The sequence below is a fragment of the Caloenas nicobarica genome, chromosome 3, assembly GCF_036013445.1.
Source record: "Caloenas nicobarica isolate bCalNic1 chromosome 3, bCalNic1.hap1, whole genome shotgun sequence".
NCBI classification, from domain to species: domain Eukaryota; kingdom Metazoa; phylum Chordata; class Aves; order Columbiformes; family Columbidae; genus Caloenas; species Caloenas nicobarica.
This window is the reverse complement of record NC_088247.1, coordinates 110,577,921-110,591,586: the sequence shown is the minus strand read 5'-3', so window position 1 is coordinate 110,591,586 and position 13,666 is coordinate 110,577,921. Positions and strand designations below refer to the sequence as shown.

At 45.0% G+C, this 13,666-nt stretch overlaps 1 protein-coding gene across 2 annotated transcripts in view; it reads right to left on the bottom strand.

The window, feature by feature from the left end:
• Window positions 1-993: 993 nt before the first annotated feature.
• ACSS1 (acyl-CoA synthetase short chain family member 1) overlaps window positions 994-13,666 on the bottom strand; it is a 35,840-nt gene continuing 23,167 nt past the window's right edge. The window contains exons 7-14 of one of the 2 annotated variants that reach the window (XM_065631070.1): window positions 13,413-13,550; window positions 12,746-12,838; window positions 8,186-8,298; window positions 7,406-7,532; window positions 5,167-5,294; window positions 3,588-3,651; window positions 2,890-3,008; window positions 994-1,215 (exon numbers count right to left, since the gene is read on the bottom strand). In XM_065631070.1, the coding sequence (XP_065487142.1) occupies window positions 1,042-1,215; window positions 2,890-3,008; window positions 3,588-3,651; window positions 5,167-5,294; window positions 7,406-7,532; window positions 8,186-8,298; window positions 12,746-12,838; window positions 13,413-13,550 (956 nt within the window). In that variant the 3' untranslated portion in view covers window positions 994-1,041. The remainder of the gene's footprint in view (window positions 1,216-2,889; window positions 3,009-3,587; window positions 3,652-5,166; window positions 5,295-7,405; window positions 7,533-8,185; window positions 8,299-12,745; window positions 12,839-13,412; window positions 13,551-13,666) is intronic. The other variant, XM_065631071.1, reaches the window with a different exon arrangement.

The following is a 13,666-nucleotide window of genomic DNA, read 5'->3' as shown; positions in this document are numbered from 1 at the left end:
GCACATCTCTCTCAGCTTCAGATCTCTCTTGAGTACTTCAGGATTTTGTTTCCCAGTGCTTCTCTGACAGACAGCAAGCAAACATTGTGCTTTGCATTGAGACTTCAAGAAACAAAGGCACTTACACACCATCACCAACTGGCAACAAAGACCTACTGGTTGTAGACCACCACTCCTAATGTGCAGAAGTGGACAACATCGATCCAGTTGTCATCACCGATGAGGAAGAGGACAGTTACTTTAAAAACCCAGTTAGTGATCTCAGTTTTTCAAGGCAGAATAAAAACACGTGGTATCAGACCCCTCCTGCGCAACTGGCAATGCATTGAAGACGTGTAGGAAGCCCAGCAGTAGGCTTTGTGGCTGAGCTTTGCAGCTGGAAGTGCTAGTGCTGGGTTGCCTAGGTGGGACTTAAAGGGACACAGGCTCACCATCTCCAGCAAGTCCCAGGACACATAGTGGTAGGAACGAATCCTTAGGAGGAAAGCCAAAGGAGGTATTAGAATTGGGTAAACACAAGAAAGAATTATCAGACCAGCCAAGTCTGTCTCATTTCCCAAATAATACATGTGAAAGAAACATCTACTAGAATACCCAGCATTGCTGAAAAGGCACCACAGTTGCAGTGAAATACAGCTACTTGAACTTGGATATCCAAGCTGACAGAAAAATTGAAGAAATGTATTCCAGGGCTCCTTTTAAACCAGCAAAATATTGCATAAAAACATTTCCCTGTACAGTAAAATTAAAATGAGAAACATTAACGTTTGCATCTTGCTTCAGCTAATATTAAATTTCATCATGGCTAATGGAAACCACCAATGGCTGGTCTACAACACCCTAAAAGCAATGAAAGGGAGCTCACTGACTGTGCAAAACTGCAGATTGCTCCTAGCTCTGTGGAACATTGTGGAACAAAAAATCTTGACCCCCAGCAGGGAACAGAGTTGTTAAAAAAAACACCAAGAGAAAACTATGTAATTTGCCTGTTTATTTGAGACCATCCACCTTTCCAGAGCAGAGAGATTCCAGAGCTGCCCGTTATGAGGAACTTTTCTCCTTGTATTTCTGGTAAGCATCCAATATCTCCTTGACAACACTTGGATCATCAAGTGTGGTGACATCTCCCATGTCACTTGATTGTTCAGTGACCACTTTCCTCAGCAGCCTTCTCATGATCTTCCCTGATCGGGTTTTAGGAAGACGTTTCACCACCTGCAGAGAAGGGAAAGACTCACCTATATTAGAACCTGGATCCTGCTGGAATCCACAAGGAAATTTGGCTGAACTGTCCCAAGCCTGGCACACTATCTCTCTAGAATTCTTATTTAAGTGGACATTATTCCCCAATTACTGATTGTTGTGTATCTCCAGGCTGGGTGCTGTAGGATGCACAGTTCTTCGGAGAATCAGGTCCTGAATAAGCTGTTAACTATTCAACTAGAAAACTAGTTACACTTGAAAACTCAGACACTGATGATGACACAGATCTCAACGCATCACCAGAACAGACATTCATATTCCCCTTTACAGGGCAGGAATACAACACACAATACTGCACACCAGCTACAGGGTCTCCTTCTCAAGGGATAACTCCACACCTTTCTTCATAACCTGAAGAATGTTAAATGTCTTGGCTATGCTTCCTGCAGAGGACTTAGCAGTAGATTCAAAGGCTTTAGCATAAACTTGAGCCTGCTAAAGAGTTCTCAGGCACTGAACAGGGGTGCTAGCAGGTCTCCCATTTTGCTACATGATCAGGCCAGTAGGCTGCAAAATTCCAAAGCATTAACTAACATGCAAGGAAAGAGTTGTAGGACTTTTCTGCAGGTCTACCTCCAAACACAGGGAAACAGGTGTCTCCTTGCAAACCTGCAGTTTCTGGAAGCTGCTCCAATCTACTGAGGACATCCTGAGCTGTTCCAAGTTGAATGAGCTACTCTTGCCTGTTCCTGTTTTATTCTGTAACCTGTCTCTTGGTGTCCACTTTCCCCGCATGTGGCTAAAGCAGAAATCCTCAAAGTGGTCGGGTCACTGCCCCCAAGCAGAGAGTGGAATGGATGCAGGTGGGCCTTGGGAGGTGGCTAAGGGGCAACTTCATTCATGCTCCCCAAATGCACAAGGGGAGCTGCTGGAAGGTGAGGAGGCTTGAAACAGAGCCTGGAGTTCATCAGTGGTCCCAGCGTCTAGTTGAACAGCTGTCAGAGTTATGCAACAGAAACAGCAAGTGCTTTGAGATCTGGGGTTGATGCTAATTATTAACACAAAATCACAGGGCAGTGGAAAGTGTCACTCTGCCTCTCAGTGACACTGAAGGTTGTGGTGTTTCTCTACAGTTTAGCGGGGTTTTATCTGATCTATTGCACAGGGCCACAGAGAGCAGTGCTACACTGCTTCAGCAAGCTGTTAGCTGAGGGCAAGAGCTGGATGGAGCAGCAATGCTGCTGCATGATGAACAGGGACATCCAGTGCATCTTGAGGCACAGGCTGAGCCTGGGGTTCCTCTCTGCCAGAGCTCTTCCTGAGCACGGTGATTTCAGCATTCTCTGTGTCTCATTTAAAGGGCTGTTCTGCACTTGGCCCAAATGGAGCAGCCTCAGGGTAGCTCTAAAACAGACTGAAACAGCCCCACCAAGAAGCTGCTCTGCAGGCTGGAGCAGCTGTAATATCCCAGCCACCCTCTGGGTCACTGCTGATCCTCTGGCATGGAGGAGCACAGGCAGACCACTTCACCTGCCCTCCCCTGCCTAGGGATCACTCCAGCTAGTTCTGTTTTCCTGCTTCTTTGTCCTGCCAGAGAGGGACAACAGCAGCATTGTGGGCAGGAAGGTGAGGCTTGTTCAATGTGACCGTTCCTGCTCCTGGTCCCAGTTACAGTCTCCCACTTACCAGAATGTGGTCAGGCACAGCATATTTTGCTATCTTGGATGCCACTATGGTTTTGAGCTCTTCTTTGACACGGTCTGTATGAGCCGTCTGCTCCTTTAGCACTATGAAAGCAAAGGCACCTCGAAGACAAAGAGCAGAAGTGACATAACTCATATTAGATCCTGGCTGGCAAGACCAGGGATGCTCATTTGAATGCCAAGGCAGGTTTCAAGTCCTTCCTATGTGCAATCAAGGGAATGCCAAGAAAATCATAGATCCTGTTTACAAAAGGGAGCCAGACTCCAGCCCTCAAATGATGGCCCAGTCTTGTCTTGGCATCTATGGACCAGACTGATCTCAGTGACAATGACAACTCAACATAAATTACCAAAGTGTCACTGGGATCAAAAGCTGGCCAACACAAATCAGCTATTCCCATTCTGTTCAAAGGACATCTCTGAGCACAATCCTTTTAAATGAAGCTCTACCACATATGTAAACACTATGTGCAAAAACAGTTTAGGGAGTAAAACCTGCACCCAGCTAAGCAACATGCAATTATTTTCATGGCTGTCTTTGCCTCTTGCGGCTGCAATGCTGCAACCTAAAGATAACTGCTCTCCTGTTCCCTAGGCACCCCCTAACACACAGCCCAGGTTATTCTAGAAATTAAGGAAAGCGTACGTAGGTCTCACGTCAGGACACTGGTTTTCACGTACCTTCTCCTTTGATCTTGTGAGGATACCCAATCACAGCTGTCTCAGGGACCTCAGGGTGATCAGCCTTCACAAAAAGTGAAACAAAAATACACAGAGCATAACAACTGCTTCAAGCCCTGCAGATTTTGCTCCAATTGCTCTAGGAACAAAACATCTTGCCATATCTCATTATCCTCTTGGCAGATCCTGCTGAAAGCACAACAGGAAAGCTGGATGCCACCTCCCTACTGGATGGTCATCTGGCGGCTACAGCCATGGCCGTGTCTCTGAGAGCAGCATTTACTCACTGAAACACACTAATAAATACTCTTATACACTCTACTAAGCCCGCTGCACACCAATCTGAACTTGCACTAGCTGGAAATCTGCATTCTCTTTGTGCTGCTGTGTGTGCACAGCTATGGTCCTAGGTGGTGACTGGCCTGGCGAAATCACAAGTAAAACCAGTACTGCATTGCTCTGTGCCACAGGGAACTGTTGCCAGCAGAGCAAAGTGAAGCTGCCAACATCACAATCCACATTTGACTGTTTATTAAGTGCCCAAAGCACACCAGAAGGCAGAAAGAGTCGGGCTTCTTCATCTTCCTAGAAGGGGAGATGGGTTGTTGTGCCAAACGCATATTTTTACTATTATACTACACAACAGTGATTTATTCTGTCACACTTCAGAGTTTAATTTAACATTCTTCTGCAGTAAGAAGAAAATTTGGGTGTACAGACAAGAAGAAATTGCATAACTGAAGCCCACACCAAAGACTGGGTTATGCTATCTTAGATTAAAATATGAAAGAAAACAGCACAGAGCAATCTAAGCATATAAATAAGTTTGCATATACACCTGCATACACGTACATTTAGTGGGAGAGGAACTGGATCCTGTATCTATGATCAGAAACCCACACAGACAAAAAAATTAGTCACAGAGGAGACAGTGGGATCCTGTGTGCCATGCAAACACAGCTCAGGTTTCTCAAATGTTACACTTAAGTGCTATTTGCAGGCAAGGCACATAATATAGAAATGAATGTTCAGCTCAAGCTTTGAAGGATTTTATGTTTTCAGTTCCCTGAGCTAGTACTATTTTCTCTCAAAATGACAGACTAGCTTTGCAGCTGACGTGAATCAAGGTTGCTTCATATTTAACACTGCTGAATTCTCAGGCATGCTCAGCTAGTTTGAATAAGCAAGAACCACAGATTTGGGAAGGAGATGTTAGGTGTTAGCAGAGGAGAAGGAACAAACAGGAGAGACAATCCCCTATGGAGACTCCACCAGCATCCAAAATTACAACTGCAACAGTATAATGTCACTGAGAGGAAACACAGCTCTGAAAGTTCGACTGCAAGGACTGTCCATGGTGTGACTCCTCTCTCACTTGTCCATTCGATGTCTCCTCAATAAGGGAGATGTTTCCTTTTGCACATTTCCTATTCATTCTGCATCACACTGTGTGTATGCAGGGGCAGGATTTTGAAGGCAAGAGATCCTGCGCATGTTTAAATTCATAAAAATTCTTCGAATGGCCATCCTGCCCCACAGATATGCCCTGTCAGTGGACCTCAACCTGCTTAGAACTTACCATTGCATCTTCTATCTCTGCCGTCCCAAGCCTGTGTCCACTGATGTTAATGACATCGTCCATGCGCCCCGTTATCTGGTAATAGCCTTCCTTGGTTCTGTAAGCGCCATCCCCTGTGAAGTAGTAACCTGCAGCAAAGACAGGTGGGCCATCAGCAGCGGAAAGCATGCCAGCCTATTGCTTTGGGCTCCGATGCAGAACAGATGATGCTCTAGGATGGCAAGTAGGGTAGGGTGGCTCAGGCAGGTCACAGGGCATCCTCATCTTACAGCTGCATGACCTGCCATACACCATAGCCTGGAGAAAAGGAGGCTGAGAGAAGACCTTATTGCTCTCCACAACTACTGCTACCATGTTGTAGCATGGAGGGTGTCGGTCTCTTCTCCCAGGCAGCAAGCAATAGGATGAGAGGAAATGGCCTCAAGTTGCACCAGCGGAGGTTTAGATTGGATATTAGGAAACGTTTATTCACGGAAAGGGTTGTCAGGCATTGGAACAGGCTGCTCAAGGAAGTGGTGGAGTCACCATCCCTGGACGTGTCTAAAAGACATGTAGATGAGGTTCTTAGGGACATGGTTTAGTGCTACTGTTAAGTTAATTGTTGGATTCCATGATCTTGAGGGTCTCTTCCAACCAAAATGATCCTATGATTCTATTTCCCACTTCCCTCTGCCATCGCCAAACTTCATGTGTTCCTCCTGAGCTGTACTGGCTCCTAGTAAGCACCTGAGAAGTGCCAAGACAGCGGAACTCAGATCTCTGCTAAGATGGGGAAAGTCACAGTAGGCAATTAGCAGCAGCCAGTGGCTGATGTCCCTGTAGTAAAACCAAGTTCAGCAACACAGTGATGCTTTGTTTGACTTACAAAAGCAAGGGGGTCTGTCTGATCTCCCTAGGCTTTACACACCTACAACTGCATGGCAACTGTGTACTCAGGCCTGGTGCAGACAGCTCTGACATGAAACCAATTCAAATGCCATCTGCCATCATGCCATAGTCTATTGGTCAATTGCAGGTATGCTGCTAGCTACACCTCAAGCTCATGGAAAACTACAACTGAAAGGGAGCAGTTCTATTACACTTTATATGTGGGAACACTGCCAATTTTTTTAATCACTTATACTGGAATGGATAAAAAGCTGTTTTCCCTCCTGGTTAACAAAGGATGCGACCCCAGATAACAGTCCTTCTCCAGCATATGAGCATGGCATAAAAATTGCTATCAGATTAGCTATGAAAAAAAAACCAAACCAAACCAAACCTAACTCAAAAACCTAAACAAACAAACACCGCAAAATCAAAACAAAAAACCCAAACAAAACCACCAAAAAACCCCCAACAACAACACCACATGATAAATATGATGTTTGGAGACTCTAAAACCTTTGATGGAAACTGAAGAAGATTCTGTGGTTCCAGGAAACTCGAGTCAATGAGGATACACCTGGTGGCACAGATCATGTTGGCTTTTCATCAAAGCCATGTCCACATCTGAATAGTTCCTGCAGCACTTCTGAGCAGCAACAGGCAGCTAATGCTGTGAAATCTGAAGGCAGTTCTTGCCAGGACCCATTATTGGCCAATTCATGGACTCCTGCCCTTCCAAATCAAACAACTATCAACTAAATATCAACAAGATTTCAGATGTGGACATGTAGTGAGTAATAAGGGACTATGGGCTCACTCAGTTTCTACTACCAATTTTACCATTCTTATTTTCCAACCCATTTTGTACAATTTGCAGGATTATCTCTAATTCTTGTCTACCTTGTAGCTTTCAATTCCCTTTCAGTTGCTCTTCTGAGTGAAGACAGTGGTTTTGTCCAATCTCCTACAAAAAATTATTCCCTGCCACTTCTAAATACTTGCCAGATGCAACTTGACCATGTTTGAAAAGGAAGGATGTAACATAGCCTATGACAGCAGGGCTGAGATTCGGTGATGCAGGAGGTATTTTCCCATCCAATATGCTTACTTCCAAGAGAGACACAAATGGCCCCAAAGAAAAGGCATTTGGACTTTAAAATCTGGGCATTAAAATTTTCTAAAAAATACATTCCCTTTTGACAGCTAGAAAGGTCACCACTATCTAAGACCATGAGTGAATGTTTGCAACATGTGACATACAACCCCAAGCAATGAAGATCTGGCTGGGACAGAAATAACACGAAGTGCTGCTGAAAATATTCAATGTGCTTCTACTGCAGTGCAAACTGCCTTCCCTTGGCACCTTCCTTACCTGGGTAGGCTTTGAAATAGGCATCAACAAATCGCTGGTGATCTCCATAGATTGTTCTTGCCATGCCAGGCCATGGCTGGGCAATGCAGAGCGCACCGGACACATCATTGCCCTCCATAACCTTTCCCTGCAGGTTTAAGCACAGGAAGGATGATCAGGTGAACACAATAGGAACAGTCGTTGATCTGGAAAGAGTCACTCTGTTGCTCACTGCAGACTGCCAGGGAGGGCCACAGGTGGAGAAAATTACCCACTTGTGGAGCTACTACATGCTGTCCCTGTCATGCCTCCTCACCCCTTAAGGCCAGCAGCACAGCAGATAAGGGAGTCCTGTGATTCTCCAGAGTGCAACACCAGCCAAGGTGACAGCAAAGATATGCTGAGCAGCCAGAGGATGCCTGGGATGAGGCTAGCAGGGAAATGCCCGGACTCCTGCCTTCCACTTTCACTTTTATTAACTGCCAGATTCCCTTACCAAACTGTATATGCAGGAGACTACATGCTTTCCTGTTTAACAGAGCACTGGAGCACAGATGTGGATCACTCCACACACTCGCAGACCAGCACCAGTTCTCTCACAGACATGCACAGTTGTAGGGCCTCATGCCTTGCACTTCCCTTGGAAAACTCCATTAATCCCGTTGGCTGCTCCAGTCTTGCCACGTCACTGGATATTTCATGCAGTGCTCCTCCCTGGTTCCCAGGAGCTGTGTGACTTTGGACTGCTCTCATAAATGGAGGCAGCAGCTCTTAATCAAGAGCAGTGTAAGATCAACTCACATTCTCATTCATCAGCACGGGCACAATCCCAAAGAAAGGTCTCATAGCCATAGCCGGAACGACCTCAGCTTTCTCTTCTGAAGGCCGGGGGGCAATGCAGATGCCACCAGTTTCTGTAAGAATAATGAAAACCAAAATAACTGGGGTCCAACCGATGATGGATGAAATCAAATGCCAGCTCTTCTTAGTTAAAGAAGAGAATAGAAAACCCACCTTGCAATAAAAAGCCACTGGGAAGGAACTATGCAACACCAAGCAGCACAGCTATCTGAAAGCAGTGCAGACCTGATAAACAAAGAGCTCTTTGTGAATACAAGAAAGGCTTAAACATTAAAAAAAATTCTGGCAAGCCAGAATGACACCACCAAGGCCTGCTCCATCTACAGGGGGTATTGCAGCAGGTAGAGAGCAGAGAGCTGCAGGCAGGTCCCCTTTGGTGAGCTCAGATCAAGAACTACTCCTACTCCCTGTTTGCATGATGCAAACCACAAAACACAGAGTGTGGCCAAGCAGCTGCTTCAGAGGAAGAGCAGCTCCCAATGCCCCAGAGCATCAGGATCACTGACATCTGGCTTGGCTCTTCAAAGGCTCAGAGGAAAGAAAGTACACAGGTACAGCAGCTGGCTTTGCACCAGATGGGCTGCAGACCCTGCAGCAGCAGCGACAATGTGTGTGCATTCAAGAATCTTCCCACAGTCCTGTCCATGGCAAGTCTCAGGCACAGTGAAGACCCCAATGATTCAGCGCCTGTGCTCTGTTCCCTCCAGCCAACCCTAAGCAGGCTCACAGATAAACCCATTACTCCAGCCACCAACCAGCAACAAAACCAGGCAGCTCTAACACATACTTACATCCTTGCAGGTCCATCTCACACGAACAAGGCTGCCTGGTGGCAGGGGCAGCACTCGCCAGCTCCATTTCCTACCCTAGAAGTGATCTTACCAGGGAAAGGTCAGATTTACCTCCTCGTGCTGTTTTCATAGCTGTCTTAGCATGAAAAGCAATTCAGGAGTCTGAATTACTGTAATTAATCCGCTCCTTCTGGGCAGGTTGAGCTTATTGTCTATTCAAAATTGAACCTTTTAATCATCCTTTTTTGTTCGTGCTGGGATGAACATTAAATCAGGTTGCAACCTTAATCAGATCTTTTCTATTCTAAAACCAATTCAGAAACACAAGAGAGAAATAAAACCTAAAAATCTAAAAATACAGCTCTATAAATAAAGGTATGTTCTGCCACTTTGAGAGTGCATTCCTCTACTGGCATTGCTGAGGTTGTGAAAACTGAAACCAGGGTGTGGAAAGGCTGAATTTGACCATAAATTTGCATCCAGCTACCCTGACATGGCTATGACAAAGGATCTCTTTGAGGAACACTAAGCTTCAGACGTGCAGAAAATAGTTTCATATGTGGCTTACACATAAAATTATTTCACATTTCATTGACAGGCATGCATCTACTTCACATGTTTCTGTTTATTTTGGAAGGGTCATCTTCAATTTTTTCAGAAAAAGAAAAAAGAACCCCAGACAGCCCCTGTTCTCTGTTTGCACAGATAAAAGTCTGCATCAGAGCAGGGACCTGGACTGAACTGATGGTTGCTCTTCCTGAGCTAGTACTCATTCTGAATAGAGCACCGCAAGCTTTGTTTCAACATGGGTTTAGCCATATCCTTCACACCCAGCAGCCAGCTGCACAAAAGGCAATAGAGTCACATTCCAGAGGCAGCTGCATGGTGGCAGGGGTGCTTTAAAAATTATTTGCATGGCAAAGACCTATTTTAAATTGGTTTGAAAGTACCGATTTTAGCCACTGACAGATGACAGCTAGCAAGGCTTATAGGCTCTACCATGCCCTATGAAGTCTGCCTCTTTAGAGGCAGAACTGGCAGAAGAAAAGCCATGCCTTCATGTTACCTGTGCCCATAAAGTCACCGTAGTGCAAATCCACCCAGACTCTAGGCAATAACAGCAGAGTCTGAGCATGGACAGTGATGCAGGGACAGAGTCTGAGCAGGGACTGTGATGCATCAAAACAGGCTTCCCTCTGCCATGGATAAATCACCTCTGGCAGCAGGGTGGAGCATGTACTTTCTGCCACCATCATCTTCACCACCACAGACAGGTTGTTTGTACTGATGACTTCAGGGGAAATCCATCTCAGAAGCATCAGCCCAGTATAAATCTCTGTAAGATGGTGCCAACAACAAAAGCTTCCAGGGCCTATTCAGAGATGTCTTTCAAAACCAGCTTTTGTTCACAGCTGCATACAACAGTTGTACTTTTTCATTAAACCAATGACAAAAGTAAGAATACCTTGTCTCTTCTGCACTGTGAAGAAATATACCTGAAACTCAAACACAGCTTTGATACTGTTACTGTCAGAGCACAGCACTACCTAATATTTTAACAGTAAGAGCCATAAGAATTTTCCATCTCATCTGCACATACCACACCACTTAAATCACTTCTTGTAACAGCTATCTCACTCATTCACTCATCCAAAGACTTTCAAGCGGATTCTTAAATCACCATTTGCTGATCTTTACACCTACTAGGCTTTGTTAGCTGGCAGCATGTTGTTGCTTCAGAGAAAAAAATGTCATAGAGGACACTGCATACAGCAGTACAATTAACAAGCTATATTGACATTGTCTACAAGAGACGACACTGCAGGTCCACAACCAGCATTCATCAAACCTTTTCTATGATCTCTTTCTATGCTCCCTTTACTTTTAAATGGCATATAAGATGTTTCCAAGATTAATTTGGCTTCTTCTTTATTGGAAGCATCAATTGTGGAGAAAGATTGATTCTACTTTCTAACGAAATCAACTTCATGAATATTTATCATTATATTATGCTTCCAGGAGCTGGTAACTGTTTACCTGCGAAACTATGCCCAGTTCAAGCATTCTGCACTTACAGACTGTCCAGCAGATGTTCTTTAATCTCTCACCTGACAGTTGTTGCTCAAAAAACCCAGGAGAAATACAGTTTAATGTAAAATCTAACTCTCTGCTTCAGAGTAAATAGGAGACACTGCATGCACCAGTTAACTGAAGACAAACAAACAAAAAAATATTACAGCAAAAAAGATTCTTCTCAACTCCACCACTGGACAACAATCAACTGTTTCTCCACAGCGTTTTATTTCAGAGCAGTGAGCAGGAAAGCATATAGCACCTCACCAGTCAGCTTTCCTTCTGCTCAGCATATGAGAACCCAGATGGTTTAAGAGATCAGTAATTGAAGTAGATAGTAGTTAAATTGCAGCTCTGAATTGTGAGGTTGTTTTATTTCAAATCTGAAAATAGAAAGAGTCTGCAAGTCTGGTCTGGATTAAATGGAACTTGGTTGTGTGCCAGAAGCTAATTCATCACATTGAAATGGGCCACAGGGATCCTGGAGAGAGAGCCTGCTGGCAGGAATAAAGATGAAATCAGGAGCAGCTTGACTGGAAAGGGAATGAATATTCTGTCTAATGGCAGCTAGAAATTTAAGAGTAGGGATGGTGCTTTTTTAGCAGAGGCAGAATGCCAGCAGCTGTGCTGCATCCTTGGAGTCCATGGCTCCATGGCAAACTGTGGTCCACGACTTGAGAAGGACATATTGCGAGACAACTTTAGCAACTCCGGAATGTTGGTGCCCAGAAGAGAGGGCTGGGTGCTGAGGATGGAGTCAGGAAGGAGCTGCAGGACCCCTTCACGTGCAGGGCCCCACCAACCAGCAGCTGTGGCCTCCCTCCGCTGCAGGCCAGGGAGGGCAGGAGGCAGGGACCAGCTCTGCTCCAACTGGGCAGGGATCTACCAGAGCTAGTTGCTCTGGCCAGCATGTTGCAAATGGAAAACAAGCCTTAACTGATGCACACAGCTGGGCCAAACACATTGCCAAAACAGAAGTGCACTCCTTTTTGAGGCATCAAACATCCAGGGTCAAAGCAACTACGGCCTACTACCTCACTCCTGTGAGAAGCTGCTCCCAGGCAACCCTGCTGGGTGACAGCCACTGTCCCCTACTCACCTGATAAGCCAGCAAGCCTCAACTTACTCCCTTCCAATCCGTCAGAGAAGTTGCACTAGGTGCCTTTGACTACATAGCTTAGTTTTCCATCCTCCACTGACTGTTTCCAGGAAGAGAAATAAAGCACACCTAAGTCCAGATTGTGGCTACATGGTGCTATAAATGCCTTTTCATAAGACCATATCAAGGTCAATACAGTTGTATAAATAATCAAAAGTGCCTACTCCCAGCTTTGCCCAGAAATTCCATCTCTGCTTCCTGTTTCTAGAACCAATTGATATTTTCCAGCATTCAAAACATCAAAGAACATTTAGAGGGGAAAATTTAAAAAAAGACAACATTGCTATTGCTTTGATATGTCGTTACGTTGCTGTTGTGTGCTGAAACTGCCCAGTGACTTTCAAAGGCTGATCAAAATGTCAGGAGGGTTTTTTCGACAGACTTGTTGGATCAAGTTAAAATGGATTAATACTTCTCTACCCACCAGCAACCTGTCAAGGGCCAGTGCCTCCCATGCTGCCCGAGGATGCCTTTTACCTGTCTGCCACCATGTGTCCACAAGGGTGCAGCGCCCTTCTCCCACCACGTGGTAGAACCACTGCCAAGCATCATGGTTGATGGGTTCTCCAACTAGATCAAAATAAGAAAGGAAGCAGCCTGAGACTCTGGGGGTTGCAGGCAGTTCATTCTCCCTTCTGGTGCACAACACACTGCATGCAGGATCTTTAAGCAGAACACTTACCGCATTTTTGCTAGGATGTGCAAAGGACTGCAATGCACTCTTGTAACTGACTGACATTTTCCAGAAAGACCAAAAGGCAAGTAATAAATATCACTGAAAGTACCTCGTCAATGCAGGTCATATACAAGAACTTCTAGAATCCTAAATTATGCAGGAAAATGCTGCTTAGATGACCTATGTCAGTTAAATTTGAAGTGATGTCATTTATCACTGGATAAATCTTTTTAGCAAAGAATGTGATCCTGCAAAATAAGCTAGGAAACAAGCAATGACACTAAGGTTCAGTGGCCCCAACTTCAATTTGTTTCTCCTTCTGCTAGGAAAATATCTGAAAAGCTGGACAGGAAGCCTGCTTAACATCTATTTTTAACCACATTGCATTTGGTCAGACGAGCTCCTTTGGTACCTTCATTTATTCAGCTAGACCTCCCTGTCTTTTTCAGAAGATTTCATGCCCCTTACCTGATCCCAAGGTCTTCAAGGAAGATCTGTCATATTTCTTCACCCACTCTTCTCCATAATTCAGCAGCAAGCGTATAGATGTAGGTGCTCCATAAAACTGATTAATTTTCAACCTTTGTACCATTTCCCAGTAACGACCTGCAAGATCACAAAGAGGCTTTTTATGTCTAGCAGTGACATACCATCACAAATGCTCAGCAGGCAGGTTAAGAGCCAAAGCTAAAGCTGTGACTGCTGTGACTACAGAGCAAAAC